Consider the following 26,882-nt stretch of genomic DNA (forward strand, 5'->3'; position numbering starts at 1 on the left):
CATTGAAAGTTTACCAAATATTATTTGCTTGTGATCTTTATGTTCGGTATTGGTGGTGGTTTTCAACTTTAGTGTTTGTCTTGAATGCTTTGCTGTTTCATGTTTTGTTTTTTGCTTGCTTGCTGTTTGTTTGAGTGAGTCTTTGCCTTCGTTGAATTTAGCTTCGATTTGTCTGTTCTGGTTGCATTATGGGTGTGTGTCCTTAATCTTTGGTGCTTGCACTGTTCTTCATATTCTTTTACTTTACAATTCATTTTTTTGTTGTTGTTTAGTGATGAGTATATCCTTATGGAGAATTCTTTAATAAGTATTTTAAGTTAAGGATTTGTTACATATTTCTAATTTCGGCCGTTTAATTGTATTTATTATATGTGTTAATAAATTTAATATGTAATATACATGCAATCCAACAGTCGAGATTAAAATTATATAATCAATCCCTCACATAAAATACTTATTGAAGAATCTCTCATATTTTTATATATACACGTACATAATTACTTATGACATATGCATTATATGCGAGATTGGATTGAATTATACCTTTTCACTCACTTTCAGTGAGTGTCAATGGAATCCATGAGTTGACACCACGTTTTCCACTGCCAGTCTCCACCACCATCAAACGTCCTAAGTCCAATAATTAAATGTAGTACTTATTTCAAGCAATGTGGAAGTAATTTGCATGACCATAATACCATCTCTATGATAAGATTCCTAAACAAAAAGAAACAAGTGAATGAGATCTAAAAATATAATTATTTTATTTTATTTTATTTTATTTTCTATTCATAGTTTTGTTTGGAAGCTGAAAGACCAAGTAGCTAACTAGACTCCCATGACCGAAAAAAAACTAACTAGACTCCAAATCTGTCTTCCTTGCTCTCTGTAGCTCTGACATTATGGAAAATCCAGAGGAGAAAGGCCCTGCATATGGAGGACAAGATTTCACACAAGATGGGACTGTGGATCTCAAAGGCAGACCAATTTTAAGATCTAAGACTGGGAGATGGAGAGCTTGCTCCTTCATTGTAGGTATGTATGTATATAGCTTAATTATAACATTATATATACATTTACATATATATATTGTTGTGTTTTTTAGGGTATGAAATATTTGAAAGGATGGCAAATCATGGGATTTCAGCAAACTTAGTGGTGTATTTGACAAGGAAGCTCCATGAAGGCACTGTACAATCTTCAAACAATGTCACCAACTGGTCTGGCACCCTTTGGCTCACACCTATTTTAGGTGCTTGCATTGCAGATACATATCTTGGTAGATATAGGACCTTTGTTCTAGCAGTTTCCATTTATCTCATGGTAAATTCTTGGACACAACTTTTTTCTTTTTTCAGATGAATTGTCTTAGGTAGCTCATATAATAACCGCAGTAACAAAAATATGGGTTTCTCTTAACAGGGCATGTCACTTTTAACACTAGCTGTATCAGTGCCAGCTTTGAAGCCACCAGCTTGTAACCATGGCATTCAAGCAGAGGACTGCACAAAAGCTTCACCTTTTCAAGTGGGCATCTTCTATTGCGCATTGTACATGATAGCAGTTGGAACTGGTGGAACCAAGCCCAACATCTCAACCATGGGAGCAGACCAATTTGATGATTTTGAGCCCAAGGAGAAGGCCCACAAGCTCTCCTTCTTCAATTGGTGGATGTTTGCCATTTTCTTTGGCAACCTTTTCTCAAGCACTTTCTTGGTGTACATACAAGACAATGTTGGTTGGACTCTTGGCTATGGCATCCCAACAGTTGGGCTTGTGATTTCAGTGGTGGTGTTCTTGGTGGGAACCCCATTTTACAGGCACAAATTGCCTTCAGGAAGTCCTATCACTAGTATTGCTCAGGTACTAGTAGCAGCAGTTAGGAAGTGGAAAGTTCCTGTCCCAAATGACCCAAAAGAGCTTTATGAGTTGAGCTTGGAATATTATGCAGACAAAAGCAAACTCAAAATTGACCACACCTCATCTTTGAGGTACTTGTTCTTAATGTCTATGTTCAATTCTTAGTCTCGAAATTCATACATCTCTTATTATTGAGGAAATGTTCTTTTGTCAGACAGTCCAACATATTATATTATTATATTATAAATTTGAACAATTTATGAGCCTCGAATAAAGTCTATCTCTTATGAATGAGAAAATGTTCTCTTGTCAAACAGTCTGAAATATTATGTTATCATATTATCAATTTGAACTACTAATTGAGTGAATTCTTGTTTTAATAATGGTAACAAATTAAGTAACTTAAAACCATTTTTTATATCACAATCTCTTAGTTTTAGACAATACTAAACATATATAATGTTCATCATAGTCTTCAAACCAAGTGCTTTCAATTTCTAACCTTTACCCCTAAGTGGATGTCCCACCTTACTTGATCTGCATTAAGCTCCTGCAGATCACTTGACAGAGCTGCTGTGAAGAGCGGACCAAACACACCATGGACTCTATGTCCAGTAACCCAGGTTGAAGAAACCAAACAAATGATGAAGATGATTCCAGTTTTGCTCACAACATTTATACCTGCAATCATCATAGCTGAGACACACACCCTTTTCATCAAGCAAGGCACCACATTAGATGCTTCCATGGGTCCCCATTTCAAAATCCCCCCTGCATCTCTTGGATCATTCATAACACTTTCCATGTTGGTCAGCCTCCCAATCTATGACCGTCTCTTCGTGCCGGCAATCAGGCGTTACACGAATAACCCCAGAGGAATCACACTGCTGAAGAGAATGGGAATTGGGTTTGTGATGCAAATCATAATCATGGTCATTGCCTGTTTGGCTGAAAGAAAAAGACTCAGCGTTGCAAGAGAAAATGGCATCTTTGGCAAAGGAGAAAAAGTACCTCTCACAATTTTCGTTCTGCTGCCACAGTTTGCTCTGATGGGTGTAGCTGATACCTTTGTGGAAGTTGCAAAGATTGAGTTTTTCTATGACCAAGCACCACAAGGCATGAAGAGCATGGGGTCTTCATATTTCACTACAAGTTTTGCGGTTGGGAATTTTCTAAGTAGTTTTCTTCTAAAAACAGTTTCTGATGTGACCAAAAGACATGGACACAAAGGCGGCTGGGTCTTGGACAATTTGAATGCCTCACATTTGGACTATTACTATGCATTGTTGGCTGGCTTAGTCTTCCTTAACTTCCTATTCTTTCTGGTTGTTGCCAAGTTCTTTGTTTATAATGCTGACATCTCTCAAGCCAAGGTAGCTGTGGAATCTTAAGATGTAAAGACTTGAAGATTGGACTAGTTAAGCTGATCATGGATTAGAAGCTTTTTTTTACGAATATGTTCCTTGCTTCTCAGTTAATTAAGATCAAATAAAATCCAACTAATTTCTTTTGGTCTCCGTAAACCCAATCAAAGATTTCCATGGTACAAGATGAAACCGATTTCTCTTAAGAAAAGTCTTAGTATTTTGAGACCGTTTACATCTCTTATAGAAGTGAGACCCATATAAAACTCATCTATGCAAAACGTCTTATTTGAGTTAGAATTGCATTAGATACAAAAATGGCCAAGGCATCCAGCCTCCTTAAAATCTTCAGATTCTTCACCATGGCTAATGCATACGTCTGTCTTTTTCTTATGATGCATTTCATTTTTTTATAGCAAGTTGATGTAGATTGATTGATATAAATAAATAAACAAAATGAAGAAAGAAAATTATTTTTGGATTTCGCATATTCACGACCGGCTAATTTTGATTCCATGAAAGTGACTTTCCATACAAAACAAACACTTTACAGTGGCATGAGGTTAATTTCAAAATGTTAGAATATGATTAATCACATGTGGCCTACCAAAAGAAGGATGAAATTAAAGACACATGTCAAATTAAAGGTGACAGCAGATCATAATCTTTCGTTTTTCGCCACCTAATTTTTTGGTTAATTTTGATGTGACATGGGTATTATCAAACTTTAGGATCGTTTTCTGAAATATTTTTATTTAAAAAAAAGAGAGAGGATCCAAATCCTTCGATGGTTTGTTGTAGTTCAGGGCTTGTTCTTCTAGTACTTGTCGACATCACTCATCTATCTCTGGTCATTAATAGTTTCAATTATTGCTGAATTATATTAGTAAATATAATTTTTCCAATTACTCAACAGAAAAAATATATATTAGAAAATAACACAAAGATCCTAAGTCGGCTTTTTTTTCTTCTTGTTTTTTGTTAAACATTTACTAATTTAAAAGAAGGCGAACAAATTAGAGTTGAAATAAAATCGACTAGTTCATAATTTCGTGAATAATTAACAACCGTTGATTAATATGAATTTTATATTTATTAATAGTTACTAGTAATCACCCACAAGACACTATACCGTTAATAAAGCTTATAGGTGAAAAACAAAAAATGTGACCAACAAGGTGACAGGAAATAAATCTAAAATGTTGGAGCCAACCAACTAATTAATTACCTGTCCGAAGACTTTATAAAAAGCTATGAGCTAATCACATGACTTTCAAGGCCCCAAGTTCCTAGTCATTTGATTAAACACATGATGGCAAGTGTAGAAGAGAAAGGCTCTGCAGATGGAAGAGAAGATCACACACAAGATGGAACTGTGGATCTGAAAGGTAGACCAATTTTACGATCAAAGACTGGGAGATGGAGAGCTTGTTCCTTCATTGTAGGTATGTAATGAACTCCCTGGTTTTTGTTCTTCAAATATTGTAAGGGCCCCTTAGCTGGGAGCAGAACTTACATATCCCGGAAGTATACATCTGTTTGTAAGTTTATTTCTCTTTTCACGTGACTTGTCGCGTAAAGGAGATACTAGATTGAGCATGTGTTAAAAAGTACAAGTCTCGTGGTCAAAACAATCCTCCGTCTCAGTATGACGAATCAATATGTATGAATTTTTTGTTGCTGTTGGGTGTGTTTGATTAATTTGTAGGGTATGAAGTGTTTGAGAGGATGGCATACTATGGAATTGTATCAAACTTGGTGATTTATTTGACAACGAAGCTCCATGAAGGCACTGTAACCTCTGCCAACAACGTTACCAACTGGGTTGGGACTGTGTGGATGACACCTCTGTTGGGAGCTTATATTGCAGATGCTCATCTCGGCCGCTACTGGACGTTTGTTATTGCTTCTGCCATATATCTTGCGGTACGAATTAACTCAATTCCAAGCACTTAATAAATTATATCCACATGCATATACATAATTTATCATTTCTCATGATAGAACTTGCATGCCAATATACATGCACAAGTATATATGGATCATTAATTGTTGAACAAACCACAAGCATTATATGTATTTCTCATTCATGGTGGCCTTTTTGCTATGTTTTTCCAAGACAATGTATTTCTCATTGTATATTTTGGGATATAATTGGTAGTTTGATCACACTTCACAAGCCTCCTCATGCACTTGCCTGCCTCTTCAACTTTTCCTATATCCAGTTATCAAATAACTGCTCTCAAGTAGATAAGAGATTAGTTGATCATTAAAATTTTAAATATGAAGCAGATTCACAATTTCACCAATATGCCTAATAATTAAGAAAAATGAAGCTGAAAATTTTGGCTTTTGGGCCATTTGGTCCCTATCTGGCTTTAACAATCTATGCATTACATAATTTTTTCACTGCATCTATACAAGAAACTCATAATGCTCCTCTTGGTTACCAATTAGGGCATGTCCCTATTAACCCTAGCAGTGTCATTACCTGCCCTAAGGCCACCATCATGTGGCCATGGAATCAAAAGTGAAGATTGTGACAAAAGAGCCTCACCATTCCAAGTAGGCATATTCTATGGTGCATTGTACATAATTGCAATTGGAACAGGAGGGACCAAACCCAACATCTCAACCATGGGAGCGGATCAATTTGATGAGTTTGAGCCCAAGGAGAAGACCCAAAAGCTCTCCTTTTTCAACTGGTGGATGTTCAGCATTTTCTTTGGGACCCTTTTCTCAAACACATTCTTGATTTACCTACAAGACAATGTGGGCTGGGCTCTTGGCTATGGGCTTCCAACACTTGGGCTTGCTCTCTCTATTTTGGTGTTTTTGTTGGGCACTAAATTTTATAGGCACAAATTGCCTTCTGAGAGCCCTTTCAGCAGGATAGCTCATGTGATTGTGGCTGCTCTAAGAAAGTGGAGGGTAACAATCCCAGATGACCAAAAAGAGCTTCATGAGCTGAGCTTGGAAGCGTACACAAAGTCTGGGAAATTCAGAATTGACCACTCCCCTTCATTAAGGTAGATCCAAATGACCCTATATATACCACATTTTTAATAGGATTGTGATGCGGTCTATATAATGTAGTCAATTAATGCGATATAGATAGTTTTATTTTGATAAGCCTCAATATCGCTAGCATTTGATTACCTGCAGATTTCTTGACAAAGCAGCTGTAAAGAGCGGGCCAACCTCACCGTGGATGCTATGTCCCGTGACGCAAGTCGAAGAAACCAAGCAAATGATCAAACTGGTTCCGATTCTGGTAGCAACATTTGTGTCAAGCATGATGTTAGCTCAAGGAGGAACACTGTTCATCAAACAGGGCACAACACTAGATAGAAGCATAGGTCCCAACTTTGAGATCCCTCCAGCATGTCTCTCAGCATTCATAACAATCTTCATGCTGATAAGCCTTGTAGTCTACGACCGCCTCTTCGTCCCATGGATCCGGCGCTACACGAAGAACCCTAGAGGGATCACATTGCTGCAGAGATTAGGCATTGGCCTTGTGTTACATGTCATGATTATGGTCACAGCTTGGTTGGCTGAAAGAAAAAGGCTGAGTGTCGTAAGAGAACATCAATTGTTTGGGGAAAAAGACACACTTCCTCTCACAATTTTCATTCTTTTTCCTCAGTTTGCTTTGTTGGGGATTGCCGATTCTTTTGTGGAAACAGCCAAGATAGAGTTGTTCTATGACCAAGCACCCCAAGCCATGAAGAGCCTTGGGACCTCATACTTCACAACCAGCTTGGGAATTGGAAGCTTTCTTAGTAGTTTTCTTCTCTCAACAGTTTCAAACATCACCAAGCAACATGGCAGGGGTTGGATTTTGGACAACCTAAACATCTCTCATTTCGACTACTACTATTTGTTCTTGGCTGTCTTGAGCTCTCTCAACCTGCTCTTCTTCCTCTTCGTGGCGAAGTACTTTGTTTACAATGCAGACACGACAGAACCGAAAGGAGACTTTGCCATGGAAACTTTGGCAAACAAACCTCCGGCTCAAGCTCAAACCGAAGCCTCAAATGCTCTACTTGTAAGCTGATAAAATGTTTACTGTGTTTGCACAAAGGAAGACCAGGTTTGAAACCTAAACAGGCTTCATTCTGTTGGAAGAACAACAATCATTAACGAAATTAAACAAAGACAGTAAAATAAAAGGGTTGTAGTGTCCTTTAATTTAATCATAGAGCCCAAGAGGCCCAAGGCCCAAGGCCCAAGGCCCATCTTTTGATTAATTAAATATATATATATATATATATTAATTAATCATTGGCTCAATTAATTAGCCATTGATCCAAAGGCCAACCTACAAGCCACCCAATTGGGCCACTTGCATAGCACAATCCAAACTACTCAATTTGTAAGAGTAAGTCTTATAAAGACCTTCAAGGAACTCTAGTTTTCCAATGTGGGACTAATTTCAACTCAAGCTTCATTCTTGTGAGTCAAACATTTGCCAAACTTCCAATGGAAGCAGCCTTCCAATGTATGTACTCATGAACTTTATCAGTTATCCAATTTGAGATTTTTGTTTCCCTCTTCTGGTGTTGTTTCACTCTCCATTGACTCTCTATTATTCCCAAACTACCCTTATCTCGACTCCTTCCACTTTCCTCTTTTCCTTTCTCCTTACCCAACCTAACCCTAATAATTTTTTTTTTATGTATATAAAAAAACAGCTACAATTGCACAACCGGTCAAGTTCTTGATTGAATCACACATCACACGCATATTTATCACTAATAAAAATATAACTACTAACTACTAATTAAAGTAATTAAAAAAGAGAATTTCATATTACGTTATTTAAAAAACATAACCTCTCCCGACGAAAATATCTATGCCGACGAAATTTCGTCGGGGGAAACCTAATCCGGCGAATTTCGTCGGCATAGACCTATGCCGACGAAATTTTGTCGCGAGAGGTTTTTATTTTTATTTTTTATTTATATTAAAATTTTTTTGAAAATTATTATTATTTTTTCTTTTCATAATTACATTCATTAGTAATTATGTTCTAACAATTATTTCTCTAGTGAATAATTAGTATTAAATATTTTAATTAACATCATAAGTGATATTACTTAATAAATAGTATTTAGTTGTTAAAATTTTTGAATTTGATAAAATTCTTAATACCCATATTATACGCGTACGTACGTATTTTTCAATAGTACCTCCGTATACGTCTTAAATACTCGGTATAATGAAAGCAAACGAATTTTAATGATTATTTAATTCAAAACAATTAATTACTATTTACCAAGTAATTGAGTAAAATATTTAAATATTCACTAAAGAAATAATAATTAGAACATAATCACTAATTAAAGTAATTAAAAAAGGGCTAAGGTATACCTAATCACATGTATTGAATTGAAGAAGTTGGCCCAAAAGCAAGAGCAAAGAAACAAATTTTTTTTTTTTAAAAAAAAAAAAAAAAAAAATTTAAATTTATTTAAAAAAAAAAAAAAAGGAACACAACCTCTCCCGACGAAATTTCGTCGGCACAAGTGCATAGACCTCTCCCGACGAAAATATCTATGCCGACGAAATTTCGTCGGGGGAAACCTAATCCGGCGAATTTCGTCGGCATAGACCTATGCCGACGAAATTTTGTCGCGAGAGGTTTTTATTTTTATTTTTTATTTATATTAAAATTTTTTTGAAAATTATTATTATTTTTTCTTTTCATAATTACATTCATTAGTAATTATGTTCTAACAATTATTTCTCTAGTGAATAATTAGTATTAAATATTTTAATTAACATCATAAGTGATATTACTTAATAAATAGTATTTAGTTGTTAAAATTTTTGAATTTGATAAAATTCTTAATACCCATATTATACGCGTACGTACGTATTTTTCAATAGTACCTCCGTATACGTCTTAAATACTCGGTATAATGAAAGCAAACGAATTTTAATGATTATTTAATTCAAAACAATTAATTACTATTTACCAAGTAATTGAGTAAAATATTTAAATATTCACTAAAGAAATAATAATTAGAACATAATCACTAATTAAAGTAATTAAAAAAGGGCTAAGGTATACCTAATCACATGTATTGAATTGAAGAAGTTGGCCCAAAAGCAAGAGCAAAGAAACAAATTTTTTTTTTTAAAAAAAAAAAAAAAAAAAAAATTTAAATTTATTTAAAAAAAAAAAAAAAGGAACACAACCTCTCCCGACGAAATTTCGTCGGCACAAGTGCATAGACCTCTCCCGACGAAAATATCTATGCCGACGAAATTTCGTCGGGGGAAACCTAATCCGGCGAATTTCGTCGGCATAGACCTATGCCGACGAAATTTTGTCGCGAGAGGTTTTTATTTTTATTTTTTATTTATATTAAAATTTTTTTGAAAATTATTATTATTTTTTCTTTTCATAATTACATTCATTAGTAATTATGTTCTAACAATTATTTCTCTAGTGAATAATTAGTATTAAATATTTTAATTAACATCATAAGTGATATTACTTAATAAATAGTATTTAGTTGTTAAAATTTTTGAATTTGATAAAATTCTTAATACCCATATTATACGCGTACGTACGTATTTTTCAATAGTACCTCCGTATACGTCTTAAATACTCGGTATAATGAAAGCAAACGAATTTTAATGATTATTTAATTCAAAACAATTAATTACTATTTACCAAGTAATTGAGTAAAATATTTAAATATTCACTAAAGAAATAATAATTAGAACATAATCACTAATTAAAGTAATTAAAAAAGGGCTAAGGTATACCTAATCACATGTATTGAATTGAAGAAGTTGGCCCAAAAGCAAGAGCAAAGAAACAAATTTTTTTTTTTAAAAAAAAAAAAAAAAAAAAAAAATTAAATTTATTTAAAAAAAAAAAAAAAGGAACACAACCTCTCCCGACGAAATTTCGTCGGCACAAGTGCATAGACCTCTCCCGACGAAAATATCTATGCCGACAAAATTTCGGTATAATGAAAGCAAACGTATTGTACACGTACGCACGTATTTTAATGATTATTTAATTCAAAACAATTAATTACTATTTACCAAGTAATTTACGAGAGGTTTTTTTTTTCATAATTAAATAATATCTTAGCTTGATTTAATTACATTCATTAGTAATTATAATCTAACAATTATTTCTCTAGTGAATAATTAGTATTAAATATTTTAATTAACATCATAAGTGATATTACTTAATAAATAGTATTTAGTTGTTAAAAATTTTGAATTTGATAAAATTCTTAAATACTAATTATTCACTAAGTGAACAATAATGAAAACATAATTAATAATTAATGTAATTAAAAAAGAGAAATTCATATTATGGTTTTTATAGCGCGGCTGTACTCTTTAAACGTTCTATTTGTAATGTATAGTTGCTCGGCTATATTCTTTAAAAATAAATGAATAAATTGGACCTCCTAGGCTCTATGCGGGTCCTTGTAAATAAAATAAATAAATAAATAGTATAGTGCTAAGCTATACTGGGGGACAGTACTCTTAAATCTTTTGAAATAAGTAGTATAGCCACGCGGTGATATGCTTTAAATTTAATGGGTTCCTTTAAAAAAATAATAATTTATTTTCCCCTAATTTTTGTTTATCGATAAGGCTAGTCTTGAGCATTATCCATTACTTAGCTTGATTTAATTACTTTAATTAGTAATTATGTTCTAACTATTATTTCTCTAGCGAATAATTAGGATTAAATATTTTAATTTACTTAATAAATAGTAATTAAATTTTTTTATTTTTTTATTTAATAAAATATTTAAATACTAATTCTTCACAAGTAAATAATAATTTAAACATAACTACTAATTAAAGTAAAAATTTATTTTTAAAAATAAATTAGTAAGTCATGTGCCATGTGACTCTTTAAACGAAATAATGAATGAAATTTGAAAAAGTTGACGATAAGGGCTAAATTGACTATTTATAAAAGTTAAGATGCTAAATCGATTGAAAAGTTAGTTTAGGGTGTTTAGTTCGATTAGAGTCATCATTTAGGGGGTAAAATTTCTGATACTATATACCTTTCATGTGTTGAAAAGTAATACGAAAATTACTAGCGGCCGTTGGGATTAATTTGATGCATATTGGGGTATTCTTATTTTGAATAATTATTTGCAGAATTTTGGATTGATATTTCAACTTTTATACATTTAAGATATTACATGTGCCTTTGAAAGGCGGGCTGCCTTAGAACTCATGACTAAAAAATAAAAAAATAAAAAATAAGGGGAGTGGGGAAATAAAACTAAACATGAACAGACAAAAAGAGTATCAGAAATTTCAAATTTTAATTTGACTTTTGGAAATAAACAAGCTTGAAAACAAAACTAAATATGAACAAGGAAAAAAAATTTATATGAAAAACCTAGCCACAAACTGAAATCTAATGTGGGATTCAGTCTGAAAATAAAATCTATATGATCAAATAGCTCCCATTCTTTTTCTTTTGCTAGATGGATATTCTTGGCATGAACAGAAAAATCCCTGGCATTGCATGCTTTGTCAACAGACAAGAGGCTGTAACTCACATCTAGCAATTGATTCCAAGAGCCAGGTGTGGCCAACGATTTGGGATCCAATTTTTGCGGCTATATCCTGGGCATCATTTGACCTTTGCCAAAGGATTGAAACTTCTTCCCCCAACTTGCATCCTTCTTGGGGGTCAAGGTTGTAAACAACTAGCGTCCTTGAAGCTGCCTGTCCAAGAGAACTTTGTTCCAGCGCTTCTTCTGTGCTGTCAAAAACAGTGCCTCCTGCGGCTATGATCAAATCTTCAAGATCTTCCTGTCTATCCAGTACAAAATCACCAGCAAAATAGAAACTCAAACCATTGAAGAGCTTTGGATCCTGCAAAGGAAATAATCCAATAACTCAAATCAAAATAGAGGTTTAAGAAGATTTGCATAATTGGTTCTAAAGTTATTGGCAGATATTTCAGTTGGGAGGGCAATTATTGGAAAGTAAACTAGAGTTTATGCATTTTCACAAAGTTTTCTTGGAGGAACTTACCTTGTTTAATGCCCGAAGCCTGCCAGTTTTCGGGCCATCATGACACCCATAGTTATCAAGACTAACTTCATAAGGTTCTTCATCTACATGATGCATGGCTTCCATGCATGCTTTTACCCCTGCACCCATTTTCTATGTAATTAGACATTTAAAATGAATAAAAAGCGCACACCATATGATAAATAACACATTAACTAAAAGACCTGTCAGAAAAATGCACGAAAGATCTTTCAAGCACATCCATAGAAAATGCAATTGAAGCTTACAGTCAATTTTCAGAATCCATCTTCCAGCCAAAATGGCCATGCAGGTTTTTAAAGTCCGGACATATGCACCATCCTCATCCACAGCTGCAATTACATGTGTAACCTCTGGTCTCCAGATCTTGGACACAGTTCCACCATTCATCTTGGCAAACTTGATCAAAAGAAGCTGCACCATTCAGAGAAAACATACAAATTGCTCATACAGCAACCAAGACATTTAGTTTATACAATAGAACATGATCTTCCAGATCACATAAAAAGAAAATTGGCATTGCAGATTGATTACTATCGGTAGAATTCACAATTCACCTTATAACATTATTATAAATTTTATCCAAGGATAAGTCTAAATAGATTGCAAAACATAATGTTATCAAATTAGTAATTTGACCACAACAGGTCCTTGCAAGGTAAACAAAGAAAGGATCAATATCATTGCAGAGATGAGCTCTACCAAGATTTGAGACACTTGAGATTACTTTCCATCATGTCTTAATAACAACATGGAGCCAAGTGGCCAATAACATGAGCAATTCCTTTCAAACTAACCTTCTCTTCAGAAGACAAACCAGAAGGGCATAAAATCCATTCTTTTGCTCCATTTGAAGCTACCCAACTGTTGGACAGTGGACATATTCTGCGTGGCAGAAAATTTGATATTCGATTAAACATTGACAATGTAACTAAGAAAGAAACATTTTACAAGCCTTTTGTAAGGACTTAGGGTTTATAAGTAAATTAAGCATCTTGAAGAGCTAATAATTAAAAAATAAAAGGGACCAAAACATAAGAATTCTGCTTCAACTAATCATCTGGGCATCAAAAGAGCAAAAAGAACGATGTCATACTTGGGAATCTCAGAATTTGACTTCTCACTGGGAAATTTAACAGAACAATGAGCTGGACAGAGCAGCAGAAAGTTTTCCTGTAAGAAGTCAAAAAACCATTAACTATTATTTAAGGCTTAATGGACTTCGGCAAAAATGTAAAGATAAAAATAAAATCTTAAGACGATACTAAACAAAAGGACCACAGTTAACACATTGAACATGCTACTCCATAAAAAAGCAAATGATATATACCCTGTCCCAACGACATTTAGAAATTCCAATCGCACAGGTAACATGATAGCTTCTCCGGCATGACTTCACAAAGCATCCCAATGCTGCTCCCTTTAGCCCACATTTGCTGCATTTAAGCTTTGCACCCCTTGCCACTTCTGCTTTCAACTTCTTAACAGATTCACCAACAAAATACACTTGTGGTGCCCTGCAATTTAAAATCCAAAATATGTTCACTATATATTCATCTTTAGAAATATATACACTTTTGTGTATAACCGAAAGTGTATAGAAGACATTATTATGTTTTCAGAAAAAGAAAACATACACGTTTTTACACATATTTACTAACTATGGTGGACAAAAAATAATTGACACATTACTGCTTGAACATACCAATCAATGCATATTCTGTGAACAGGTATGGCATTTGAAACAGCTGCCTCATCTCCCACTACCAATTTCTCATTAGCATAATGCAGGATTGGCCCTGTAACCTGAAAGATTTCATCAATTCAATTGAATTACACTTTACCATGTATACAAAATGGCACTAAGATTAATTAAACCATGTACGAGTAACTAACCTCTGAGATTGTGGAAGACTGGCAAAATGCACAAATGGTATTAGAAGATGTCCTGAATCCATGTTCCAGCTCAGAATTAGTAGTTGAAACTGGCTCAAAGTTCAGATTCTTTTGTCTTTTGAGGTCCCTCAAATGACCATCATTTTCAGTTGCAGAACTATCATGCCTCTTCAGACCTGTTCTACTATCATCAATTTCACTGATAGATTTCCTGACCAAAGAACTTTCTGAAATCTGAAAAAAGAATCACATAAAAGTAGAGGATATAAATAATCACAATCATAAGACAGTAGTATAACTGTAGAACAAAATAATATATCAATAAAACTAGCTTTGAAATGAAAAAAATAAAAAAGAGTTCATATACGCGTAGACACTCATGCATCGCACAATTTCTATTCAACCATGGAATTTTCAAATTTCTGTCAAAATAAAATATTTATATTAATTCATAGATTTCTCACACATGATTTTATTTCATCGAGCTTGCATGACATGGGTAAGATACCAAAGGTGAATGCTAATTTTGCACTTTTGTAACTTGAAGAAAACAACAAAAGGCATTAGTAAATCAAGAAACTATAAAAATCTTACTTGCTCACGGTGACGATCAGAGCTATCATTATCTGAACATTTGGTATCACCAAATGAAGGAGGACTGTCTGGCAATGACTGCGCTACCTGATTCATGTCTCTTTCTATGGTCATACATTCTTCAAGTCCCCCAGCTCTTATTTGAGAGCTTGGAGGCAAATTGGGATTTCCCACTCCATTAAATCCATCTATTGGCATGACACACTTATCTACTTTGCAATTCGTGTCAATTACATCTGCAACAGAACGATTCAGACTACATGGAACCCAAACTCGTTCATTAGCACCTGATGAATAGATGGATTGCCCACTGTTTGAATTACCCCCTTGGCCATTGTCAAATGATTCTTTAGCCATTTTCCCAGCAAAACTGATATTAGGCGAAACTGTCCTAACATCTGCAGCAATTGACACGTACAGCTAAAATATTATCGCCTGACAAAGCTTTAAAACAAAGAGCAGTGGGTGAGAAGCTCCAAAGTAGTATCTAAATAAGTGTATTTTTACATAAAGGTTGTACCAGAAGAAATGGGCTGCAACAAGTTGGCACAGAAAGACGCATCCAAGCTTTTGTAGATTGCTACTATGTTTTCCATGAAAGGCGCAGGCCTGAGATCTGCCAGCCCACAAAACCATTGCATCAGATAGAAAATTAATTAGATAGATTATTTTTAGAGTTTATACAATAATTTTTTCAGCCAAAGAAACTAACTTTTTCACTAAAAGTACCATCTCCCATCATAAAACCCTAATTACCTCGATCCGCAACTTGAACTTTACACAAAGGGCACTCTTTTCCAAAATGCGTCGAATTGGGTATGCAGGAACTGCAATTAATTCAAAATACAACGTCAAATTAAGAATCTTGAGATACAGAGTAACCGAACAAGGAGATTAGGAAAAGGAAAAAGTTGAAGAAGAAGACGCACTTGCAGAAAATGTGATTGCATGGAAGCAATGTTGGCTGATGAAGCAAACTCAAGCTGCAGACAACAAGAACAACACGAAAGCAGAAAAACCCATGTCAGATAAACCCTGTTTGTTTCTCATAAAACCAAAACAAAAAATATCGAAAAAATAAAATAAAAAGAAGATAAATTTAGCAAGCGAAACAAACCAGAGCGAACACTTGAGCTCAAGACCCAGTTTCTGAAAATGAAGAACCCACGGATTCATCATTGACCTGGTAGAACTGTCACTACACTTAGAATCCGCCATTGAAGCTTGGCTCTTGAAACCGAACAGATGAAGAGAACAAAGAGTGCATAAAGGTTTCAGCGGTGGAGGAGGAGGGCATGGAGTATTAATAAGGGGGTCTTTTCGCTTGGTGTGTTGGAGTGTGAGGGACACGTGGACACCGTGATTTGTTCTGCGAAATAAGAAATGGGCGGGTGATTGTTTTGATTAGAACGCTGACGTTCCCACTCGCGCGCATTTTCCATTTTCGGTTTTAGAGACTCCCGCCTGCGTCTCCCTCTTATTTTTTATTTTCCCTTTCTTGGCTTTTTCATTTGATGGGTTATTTCCAAATTTAAAGATTGTGGGTTAATATAATAAAGGCATAAGGCCTTTTACGATTGTATTTTTTATATTAAACTCTCTTCAATTCAAATATAAAAAATTGCAAAAGAAAATTACAATTGTTAAAAAGTGATAAAATAAAAAACAAAATGCATGTTCTTCGAGGTTCGTGAAATAATCTCATTGGTGCATTAGTTCTTATTTAATTTTCATATTTCCTCAGATTTTAAACTGAAGGAGCCATGATCATCATGTCACCTCTTTCATTTTGCTATTGCAGTCTAACAGAGTTTTCCTCAGAATTAAATTCAATCCCTGTAAAATCCACAGTTTCACCATCTCTATAGACTGTTCATCACAAACTTGGGACGCCAGATGGACTGTCATTCCCCTCCTCAACAGAGACCATCTCCACGGCCTCACCAATGTTATTTACCGCCAACTATGTTGATGGTACATTAGTTTCTTCAATGATATGTGATATATCAACTGCCTTGTTGGACAAATTTTCAGAACCAGTAGTTTGAGATTCTATGGAAGTGTCCGTCAAGTCGATAGCACCTCTGTCACTGGAATTCCAATCCAATTCTAGGACACCACAAGACCCTCCTTGAGGACAAGATTCTGTAATCAATGATGCTGTTTCTTCATTAAGGGCAACTTCTGCATTGTCTACGGCTTTCACATCCTCCTTCGATTGCGTATAATCATCTGAAGGACTTACAACATCATCCTCAAAAGAGTCAGTTGCATACTTTGATTCTCCATTGCACGGTTCAGCATTTAAGGCAAGTTCTGGATCATATGTGGCTACTGCATCCTCTAAAGAATTTCTAACATCTTCCCGAAAAGAGTCAGCTGCATTCTTGGACTGGTCCATGCATGGTTCTGCATTCAGTGAGGCTGATTTAGCATTATAGGCAACTTCTGGATCATATGTGGCTGCTGCATCCACCTCTGGCTCCACATAATCTTCTAATGAGTTTCTAACATCTTCTTGAAAAGAGTCAGCTGAAATCTTCGATCGGTCCATGCATGGTCCTGCATCCACTGATGCTGTTTTTGCATTGTAGGCAACTTTTGGATCATGTGTGGCTACTGCATCCTCCTCTGGCTCCACATAATCTTCTAAAGAGCTTCTAACGTTTTCCTCTAAAGAGCCAGCCGAATTCTTGGATTGGTTCACACATGATTTTGCATTCAATGATTCTGATTCAGCATTAGAGGCAACTTCTGGCTCGTCTGTGGCCACTGCATCCTCCTCTGAAGAACTAGCATCATCCGGAAAAGAGTCAGCTGCATACTTGGATTGGTCCTCTGATTCTTGTTCACTGACAGGCTCTTGGTCCAGAGGCAACAGTGTTTTCTCACTCTCCAGCAGCTTTTGGATTGTTTCAGCAGCAAAGTCTATAGCCCATATATCATCATTGACATCTCTGCGCAAAAGGATTCAAGAAACTGTAACGTCTAAGGGATCAATATAAAACTCAATCTTTTGAGCATGGCAGTAGATGCACATGCTAAATGTTGAACTTACAGCTAGAACAAAATGAAAAAAAAGGACCACCTTTAAGGAAAAAGGATGGAGTACGCGCGCGCGAGAGAGAGAGATACCTTCTTGGATCTAGTTCAGTTGAAAGTAAGGCTGATTTCATGAGATTTAGTAGAAACAAGGGGTTATTGGAGAAGTATCCTCCATACTTTGAGATTTCCACCAGAAATTGCACATCCAAAACAAACTGCTCCAGGAAACATAAACAAAATTATATATATTAAATGAACAGGCATCGTAATAAAATGGATTACAATGAGGCTGCTAGCACTTATCTAAGCAAAAGGCAAAAGAAAGAAAAAATGAGCCACAGACCTGCTTGAAATTGAGAGGAAGCTCTACTGTCATATTCTCCCCATCTATATCCCAGTTCTCTTTGTTATTTGAAACCCAAACAAAGACGGCCTCTATAAGCTCCCTCAATAGCTCCAATAACCAATCAACTTCAAAAATATTGTCTTCAGAAAGTTTTTCCAGTTTTCTCAGCTCTAAAAACAGTACCTGATGAGACATCAGAATCACAACATATAAGCAGCATAAAATCTAGTCCACAAACTACAGATTTTATCAACCAATGCGAGTCTATTGACTAATGCATGAGGAAAATTAAAAGAAAAACTGCTGAACGAGGCAGTGACATGAAAAACCATCTACAACTACCATTTATGTTGGTAAAAATACCTGAAAGGCAAGGGAAGGCATCACTCCATGAAACATAGAAGACTCACCAGGCCCGTCAACGCTACTTGCAGGAGTGAGTTTGTAGCTAGTTTTGACAGACATAATTTTCAATATAAATTGCTCACAGAAAAGAGCTCTGAGCCGACAAGAAGCCTCTTGAATGAACGAAATACAACTGTCAAGTTCCTTCACTTGAACCTCAACTGGATGGATTTTCATTAATTCAGAGTTGACATCACTAACACCCTTGAAGATGCTTCTAACCATGCTGGAGAAGAGTTGCTCTAGTGCTGACAGATTGGCTAAGATAGAAACCTGTTGTTGCACTGAATTGGCCAAATAGAGTCTCGAATTATTTGTTTCTGCAACAGCTATTTCACAGTTGATGGCTCTTTCAAGGATGTCTATATACTTTTTGAAGAGGTTCATAAGTCCACTAACGATTGATCCTTCAATTTGAAGGGAAAATAATGGGGTGACATCTACAGTGATAGACTGGAAGGGAAAAAACAAGTTATAAGTAAGAATAGCAGCCTCACAACAGAAAGATTAATAGTTTATATCTACACATATCAAAAACTATCATGACGCTTTATACTCATTTGGTCTCTCATTCAAGAGCTTTAGTCTCATAAACAAAAACCCAATGCATGTCTATCACCCAGCAGTTTTGCTGGGTTTTTGTCTAAAATCAATACAAAGACAAAATTATACATACCTGCAGCAGTGTTACAAACTTCCGGCCGCTGTTAGTGAGCAAGCAATATTCTGGTTGTTGCCCGACAACCATGGAAGAACAACCTTCATTCATAATTCCTGATACAAGATATCTACCCAAAACCCAAGCATCAGTCGCTGTAAAGATATCAATTACTTTCTTAAAGTGGTCTAGGTGTTTATCTAGAACCTCTTCCATGCAAGGGCGAATACGCTTGATCAAGTATGGCCGCAGCACTAATCTCTGAGTTTCCAACAGAGAACAAAATGACATTGCAAACTGTACAGCTTCCACTGCTGTGGACAATCCACCACTTATTTCTGAGATGGTCTTAACATATTTATCAAAACAAGCACCAAACACTTTTGTTTCTTGACGGGCCCACTGGATAAGTTCCAATGCATAAGGAGAAGTTTCCCCATATAACATCACAAAACTTCTTGCTGCTTGAGAAATCATAGAGAATACAAACTTAGAGAGTTCCCTGATATATACCTTATGTAAGAATGATTTTGAAGCCTGAAAATTATGTATCCCAGACGCAATGCGTGAATGGTAGTACTTGATCAACAATTGAGTTGCAAGGTGACTGTCACCTAGCCTGCAGAGCCCTACCAGTGCCTTTTGAAGCTCCGGGGCAGCTATTCTTGGATTTTCAGCCACCATTGTCAACTGTAGTATAAGCATGGCCTTCCTCTCAGAAACTGCAGAGCTAAACAATCTCAACTCATCCACCAGACAATCCTCTTCGAACCGCAACCTTTGAAGATTCTCATCCTCCAATTCTATGAGGGACAGTGCCTCATCTATCCTGTTCTCAGACAAGAGAGTGTCCAAGGTTTCTAAAACATCATTTGCATGAGCTTCTAACTTGCTGATGGGAAGCAGCTCCTCGCATCCAGATTCTTCGATAACCAAGTCTATAGTCTCCTTTGATAAAACCTTAAAATATATTCCATCTACAAGGTCACTCACTAGCCTCTTTTGGGTCACTACATGGTTTTTCAGTTGCATCAGCTCACTTTCCACATGCCCTACTTCTTCAAATATTCTACAAAACAAAACCATCACCTCAATTCCCTAGGGTCAAGTAACTAAATTTACTTCAAATTTTATGAAAAAAATGTTGTATATAATCAAAGATAACATTTTAATTATGCTTAAAAAAACGTAGTATAGTACCTAACAAAGGCCGAATAATTGGAAAATATGTGTTTGTGAAATTCTTCACTGGATGCAGCCTTTAGCTCGAGGAGCTCTGAACAAAGATGCTTAATTCCCTACATAATCAACAGCAAACAAAGAACTTAATAATACTCTGTCCCTTTCTTTTTCTCAGAGCTTTCTCGGAAACTAAACAGAAGGTAACTAATTAATCAACTGATGAAATTAACGAAAAGAACTGACCTTTCCAGTCATGGATTGAAGATCAGACTCATCGTCTCGGTCGCTGGAGACGGAGGACAAGTCGGAGGCGGAATCGGAATCGGACTGCGTGCAGTTCTCCATTTCGGGAAGGTCTCTGAATCGGAATCTGGAGGACGAAGACTCCATGGAAACTGGTCTTCCACTGCCCGAACGACAACGTAAGCTCCAATGCAGGATTTAAACGAAGTCATTTTGTTAGCTTCTGAAAATTCAAGCCTTTGGAGCTCTCTCCTTGTCGTTTCGTATTTGCGCGCTTTGGTTTCTTCGTTCCTCTCTCTCAGCAAACGGCTCTGTTGCAGTACCAGATGATACGGCGACGTGTTGGTGATGCGGAGTTGGTTGGACGGCGTCGTTTAGGGAATAACGGTGTGAAACAGAAAGAGACTTTGGACCAATAGCCGAAAAGAGTCTTTCCTTTCTAACTCCCAACCAAAAAATGGTGTCATAAAAACGACAGTAGCTTTTGCATTTTCCTCTTCAAACCGCCAAACGGCAATGCGAGGTCCGTCGTACAACCACCACGTCACGGCGATTCTCCTCCTCCTCCTTCTTCTACCGCTCTTCCATGGCCATGGCGTCGGAGGAGACTGGAGCGGCGACTATTCCAAGCTCTCGGGAATCATAATCCCTGGCTTGGCCTCCACGCAGCTTCGCGCTTGGTCGATCCTCGACTGCCCTTACTCTCCTCTCGATTTCAACCCTCTCGATTTGGTCTGGCTCGACAGCACCAAAGTACGTCTCTTCTATTCTCTTCTCTTTGCTTGGTTCTGCTTTTGATTTTCGCATAATAAGAGTTTTGTCTGCGTTTCTAATGATCGTTTTTGCGTCGCAGCTTCTCTCTGCTGTGAACTGTTGGCTCAAATGCATGCTTCTGGACCCGTACAACCAAACAGATCACCCTGAGTGCAAGTCACGGCCCGATAGCGGTCTTTCGGCGATCACGGAACTCGATCCTGGCTACATTACTGGTAACTTTCCATGGTCTCTGAATTTCATGTGTGTCTTTTGAATTTGATTTTTCAGGTTTTTGTTATTTTTCAAGTTTCTTGCTTTCTTTTGAACCATTTCCAACAGGTCCTCTCTCTTCGGTATGGAAAGAATGGGTGAAATGGTGTATCGAATTCGGTATTGAGGCGAATGCTATCATTGCTGTGCCATATGACTGGAGGCTGTCACCGTCTATGCTCGAGGAGCGAGACCTTTACTTTCACAAGCTAAAGTTCGTATTTTTATCTAATTCTCATGGCTTATTTACTACCACATTTGCCTTACCAGTCAGCTTCCATTTGGCAAACTGAGAATTAATATTTTGTTGATAATGAACTAAACCAACAATCAAATTGAGCATACATTCTGTACCAGAAGAGTTATTGTCACAATTATGTTCATATACTGATGTGTTAATACAGATTGACATTTGAAACGGCACTAAAACTTCGTGGAGGCCCCTCAGTAGTGTTTGCCCATTCACTGGGTAATCATGTCTTCCGCTACTTTCTGGAGTGGTTGAAGCAGGAAATTGCACCGAAACATTATATCCAATGGCTGGATGAACACATTCATGCCTATTTTGCCGTTGGTATGATTGGTTTGCATCAAAGTCTGTTTACCTTGAATGTTTTGTCGCTTACAATAGTGCATGTTATTTATCTAGTTATTTTGTTGAGTTGAATCCAGGAGCTCCACTTCTTGGTGCAATCGAGACAGTCAAAGGAACACTTTCTGGTTTAACATTTGGCCTTCCTATTTCTGAGGTGACCTCCTTTTTCTTATTCAATTACTCTCCTCAACAATAGTTCATTTCTTTTTCTTATTAACTTTTAACTGTTCAACATATGTTTTGTTCTTCTTTTTATGTATTTAACCATTTGTTCTTATGGAAAAAGAGGGCAAAGCGATCTTTTTATCTTTTCAGTCATTATATCCAGATACACTTAGAAATTCGAATTGATATTGTCTTGATCATGCTCAGAAAACTCAAAGAATATAAATTGGTATGGTAATCGGTTAATATCATTGTTCATACCTAAATTGCATTGGTTACTTGGACCTTCTCTGAACTAACTGAGCTAGCAATGTGGCTTTCACTAGCTTTTTTGAAATAGTGGAGATTCATGATAGTTTCTTTTAGATATGAATTCATGTTCTAACATGTGCATATGATAAATGTTTGACATTTCTAACATGTGCATATTTTAAATGTTTGACATTATCAGGGGACAGCTCGGTTGATGGTCAATTCATTTGCATCTTCGTTATGGATGATGCCATTTTCAAAGTACTGTAGGGCAGAGAATACATACTGGAAACATTTCTCTGGGGGAAACATGGACAAGAGGGGTCATAACATGTATCACTGTGATGAGCGGGAATTTCAGTTAAACTTTTCCGGATGGCCAACAAATATTATCAATATTGAAATTCCTTCAATCCGTGGTAAATTCTTAACCCTCATGCAAATTTTGTGGTTAAGATGTTGTTATTATGCTCATATGTACTCTTTGCTTCTGATATTGGCAGGATTTGGAGCCTATCCATCAGTTACTGAAATAGCTGAGGCTAACTTGTCTAGCATAGAATGTGGACTCCCTACCCAATTGTCTTTCTCTGCTCGCGAAATATCAGATGGGACCTTTTTCAAAGCAATAGAGGATTATGACCCGGACATCAAGAGGATTTTGCACCAATTAAAGACGTGGGTAGTTTGTTTATAATCATGAAGAACACCATTTTGTGTGTTTTTTTTCCTGACATTGGATGCCTTTTTATTACAACTTCTGTTGTCTGTGCTGTTAGTTTTGAACTTAGTTTCCAGACTTCATTATCTTTGTGTCAACAAATCAATGCTGCCTTCAATGGCCGTTTTACTTTCCTAAGTTTGTTGCGTTAGTGTTCCAATCACCCAGGTTAAATTACACCTTTTAATGCTAGTGGTTAAGGACATTTTCTCCTATAAAAAATTGTTGTTCTTTTTCCAGTGTATATATTGCTTTAGTTTTCTCTTTCAATTCTTTTACAGGGTGGACATCCAAGATTAAGCCATCTTGACTGTAGTTACCTAATTTTGTATGGATAAAGATGCTTTAATGGTAGTTGTTGTGTTATGCATGTTGCCCCTTAACTTTGTACTTCTATTTCGATAATTTGAATTTTTTTGCAAGCATAATAGATGAAGTTGTGTCTGATTCAGATTTCCAACTAGATTGTGTTTGCGATGCTGTGTATTTCAGGTTATATCATGATGATCCAGTTTTAAATCCACTTTCACCATGGGACAGGCCGCCTCTGAAAAATATATTTTGTATCTATGGAACAGACTTGAAAACTGAGGTATATTTGCATTCTTGTAGTGTATAGAATATTTCTATGTGTCATTAGTATTGCTTGGTTTTTTTTTTTTTTTTTTTTGGTTTCTGTGTCACAGTGGTGAATTTGGAAATTTAATGTTTGTGTGCTTTATTTCTTAGTATTTTCCCATACTTGAAAAATTCTAGTTTATTATTACTAAATGGTATTTGCTTATTAAATGCACTTGGTGCTAGAATTCATGGTTCACTTTGTTGTTGTCACTTGAAGTTTGTAAGTGATAACAATTTCAAAGGAGTAATATAAGTAAAACTACTCTTCAGAATCAGACATGATTCTTTTTTAAATACACTAATTTATTTTACTTCATATATATGTCACGAGTTCAATAACATTTATGTTATTTTTGGTTAATTTCTCTATGAATAACTTATCAATCAGTTTTAGTGACAATAAGAACAGCTGCTAGATTATATTCATCCTAAGATATCTCTTTCTTATGACTAGGGATTTGTTGGTGCCTGTTCTACATTTAGCTGGTAACGGTGTTGTGGTGAATGATAGTTTTGGTATCTTGGCAATGGAAAAACAGGTTGGTTACTATTTTGCACCGAGTGGCAAGCCCTACCCTGATAATTGGATCATTACCGATGTGATTTATGAGATTGAAGGTTCCTTGTTCTCAAGGTAAGTTTTCTTCATATTTCCAGACTACATCAGTAAACCCTGTGCATGCATGAGTGTGGGTTTATGTGCAAGCGTGGAATGTATTATGAGATCTTATTTTTGCTTAATTGGTAAAAAATCACGAGGTGTTGATTTCGTGTAAGCTAAGAAGAGAGATGTTACCGCTAACTGTAGTAGATAAGTTCATAATATTCTTGCAGGTCAGGAAATCTTGTTGAAGGAAATCCAGGAGCTTCAAGTGGGGATGAGACTGTGAGTTCAAAATTATTACATGCCAGCATGGTTTCAAGAATAGAATATGTTTAGATTCTCCTGCTTCAGTATTATTATGAGTATCATACTCAGCATTTAATAAACAAATCATTAACAGGTACCGTACCATTCTCTTTCTTGGTGCAAGAACTGGCTTGGACCAAAAGTCAACATAACTAGGGCTCCTCAGGTATTGGCTCTCAGTTTAGTATATAGCACGCGACCTCGTCTACAATGACTCATTTCAACAGTCTCTTTACAAAAATGGAAGGATCATCATTAAGTTTGATGTGTTTCTTCCCCAGTAAAGTGGCATTGTATATGAGTTTTGATTTTTCTTTTCTTCTTGAAATTGCAGTCAGAGCATGATGGTTCTGATGTACAAGTGGAATTGAATGTGGAACATCATCATGAAGAAGATATTTTGCCCAACATGACAAGGTTGCCAAGGGTCAAGTACATAACTTACTATGAAGATTCTGAAAGTATACCAGGAAAAAGGACAGCAGTCTGGGAGATAGACAAAGGTGTGGGTCTCAACCAGTGCTCACAAACGCATAACTTCTCTGCATGGAAATAACTTTAAAGTATGACTAGATAAATCATGTTGACTATTACAATATAATTCTATGTAGCTAAACACGATGGTTTGTTTCACTTAGACTTCAATTCTCATTTTTACAATTTTTTTTATATATTAACAGTTAATGATAGCAGATTCTAAATAAACAGACAATACGTTGACACTGTCTTAATGTAGCGAATCATAGGAACATTGTTAGATCCCCAGTTCTAATGAGAGAGTTGTGGCTTCAAATGTGGCATGATATCCATCCCGATGCAACATCAAAATTTGTTACTAAAGGTGAATGTTTCTTCTCTTCTTCTATCTCCTCCTCCACTTCCTCCTTTAAGCAGTGTCGCTGACATATAAAATCTGCAACAGCCAAGCGCGGACCTCTGAGGGATGAGGACTGTTATTGGGATTATGGAAAAGCTCGATGTGCATGGGCTGAATACTGTGAATACAGGTTTGTTCTTTTAAAACAACTGATAAATCCTAGCTGAAAGTTTTAAATTTTCCTTCACCCCTCCCCCCTTATTTTTTTTCAAGGAAATAGAAACAGAAAAACCTTACCTTGATGATGCAGATACCTTTTCGGAGATGTTCATTTAGGACAGAGCTGTAGGTTGAAGAATTCTTCAGCAAATCTTCTTTCGCATTATTTGTAGATTAGGAGGTATTCCTTTCTTCTCCATCTCTTACTGAAAGCTTAATACTACTGCCCTTGTTGGGCTTTACCTTACATGGCCTTGTGATTTTGTGGAAACAATGGGATCACACAAGAAAGTGATACTGATACATGTAAGGTTTTCATTGATTAAACATTCCAATATCCATAGAAATGGCTTTTTAACTATAGTCTATGCAATTTTGATGATATTTCAGGTCCCTTGCCGATATTTGAGATAGTTGGAGGCACAGACCATTCACATACAAGTGGTCTCACTTTTGTCTCCTGTAAAACTTTAGCAGCTAAGCAATTCCCTTTTGTATCAAGCAGAATCGGGACAGCATCTCAGATCTACAGAATGCTTGATGATTTTGTTGACGGTTGAACTCTAACTTGGTGCCTCAGCCTTGTCTTTGCTTGATTTTGCCACTGGAAGACACACTTCTAGCCCTGATTAGCCTTCCCAAACTCTGTCAAGCTGTAGCTTTTCGACGCACCACGAAAGTATTTCGCGTATGCATTGTTAACATGGCCTGCTATCAGATTCTTGCCAATAAGTGTATTTCATTTACTTGAGAAGTATAGCTTGTAAAGGCTTTAGTGCCACAAACGGATAAAAGATGCATTCAACTACAGAGGCTATATCTTCAAGATTCACTGAAATATGTTCTTGTAGATTTTGTATGTAAGTTATTACTAATAATTTATCTTTTGTATCTTTA

General features: G+C 36.0%; 5 protein-coding genes across 7 annotated transcripts; 3 read left to right on the forward strand and 2 right to left on the reverse strand.

The window, feature by feature from the left end:
- On the forward strand, positions 768–3,311 carry LOC18768951 (protein NRT1/ PTR FAMILY 5.2). The gene is made up of 4 exons (XM_007198989.2): positions 768–1,035; positions 1,106–1,323; positions 1,423–1,991; positions 2,417–3,311. The coding sequence occupies exons 1-4, from the start codon at positions 903–905 to the stop codon at positions 3,249–3,251; spliced, it is 1,755 nt and encodes a 584-aa protein (XP_007199051.1). The 5' UTR covers positions 768–902; the 3' UTR covers positions 3,252–3,311.
- LOC18768374 (protein NRT1/ PTR FAMILY 5.2) lies at positions 4,534–7,342 on the forward strand. The gene is made up of 4 exons (XM_007199392.2): positions 4,534–4,669; positions 4,933–5,150; positions 5,682–6,253; positions 6,390–7,342. The coding sequence occupies exons 1-4, from the start codon at positions 4,534–4,536 to the stop codon at positions 7,282–7,284; spliced, it is 1,821 nt and encodes a 606-aa protein (XP_007199454.2). The 3' UTR covers positions 7,285–7,342.
- LOC18767121 (BRCA1-associated RING domain protein 1) lies at positions 11,532–16,269 on the reverse strand. The gene is made up of 13 exons (XM_020553678.1): positions 15,898–16,269; positions 15,710–15,763; positions 15,537–15,607; positions 15,301–15,396; positions 14,781–15,178; positions 14,187–14,420; positions 13,996–14,096; positions 13,621–13,807; positions 13,387–13,463; positions 13,088–13,175; positions 12,539–12,704; positions 12,273–12,391; positions 11,532–12,110 (listed from the first exon to the last, which is right to left on the reverse strand). The coding sequence occupies exons 1-13, from the start codon at positions 15,996–15,998 to the stop codon at positions 11,766–11,768; spliced, it is 2,037 nt and encodes a 678-aa protein (XP_020409267.1). The 5' UTR covers positions 15,999–16,269; the 3' UTR covers positions 11,532–11,765.
- Positions 16,506–20,948, reverse strand: LOC18766448 (exocyst complex component EXO84B). Its single transcript, XM_007200737.2, has 7 exons — positions 20,660–20,948; positions 20,435–20,532; positions 19,253–20,303; positions 18,535–19,029; positions 18,169–18,354; positions 17,916–18,040; positions 16,506–17,737 (listed from the first exon to the last, which is right to left on the reverse strand). The coding sequence occupies exons 1-7, from the start codon at positions 20,804–20,806 to the stop codon at positions 16,744–16,746; spliced, it is 3,096 nt and encodes a 1,031-aa protein (XP_007200799.1). The 5' UTR covers positions 20,807–20,948; the 3' UTR covers positions 16,506–16,743.
- Positions 21,118–26,876, forward strand: LOC18767923 (phospholipid--sterol O-acyltransferase). 3 transcript variants are annotated; one of them, XM_007199686.2, is made up of 16 exons: positions 21,118–21,412; positions 21,513–21,648; positions 21,755–21,899; positions 22,090–22,259; positions 22,358–22,434; positions 22,897–23,116; positions 23,201–23,375; positions 23,911–24,010; positions 24,579–24,673; positions 24,874–24,925; positions 25,044–25,115; positions 25,284–25,452; positions 25,686–25,790; positions 25,872–25,956; positions 26,077–26,166; positions 26,376–26,876. In XM_007199686.2, the coding sequence occupies exons 1-15, from the start codon at positions 21,176–21,178 to the stop codon at positions 26,156–26,158; spliced, it is 1,920 nt and encodes a 639-aa protein (XP_007199748.1). In that variant the 5' UTR covers positions 21,118–21,175; the 3' UTR covers positions 26,159–26,166; positions 26,376–26,876. The 3 variants fall into 3 exon arrangements, 1 of the variants encoding a protein (XP_007199748.1); XR_002272903.1 differs by lacking the exons at positions 25,686–25,790; positions 26,376–26,876 and having other exon boundaries at positions 25,844–25,956; positions 26,077–26,165; XR_002272904.1 differs by lacking the exons at positions 26,077–26,166; positions 26,376–26,876 and having other exon boundaries at positions 25,696–25,790.

Source organism: Prunus persica, chromosome G8, assembly GCF_000346465.2.
Source record: "Prunus persica cultivar Lovell chromosome G8, Prunus_persica_NCBIv2, whole genome shotgun sequence".
Lineage (NCBI taxonomy): Eukaryota > Viridiplantae > Streptophyta > Magnoliopsida > Rosales > Rosaceae > Prunus > Prunus persica.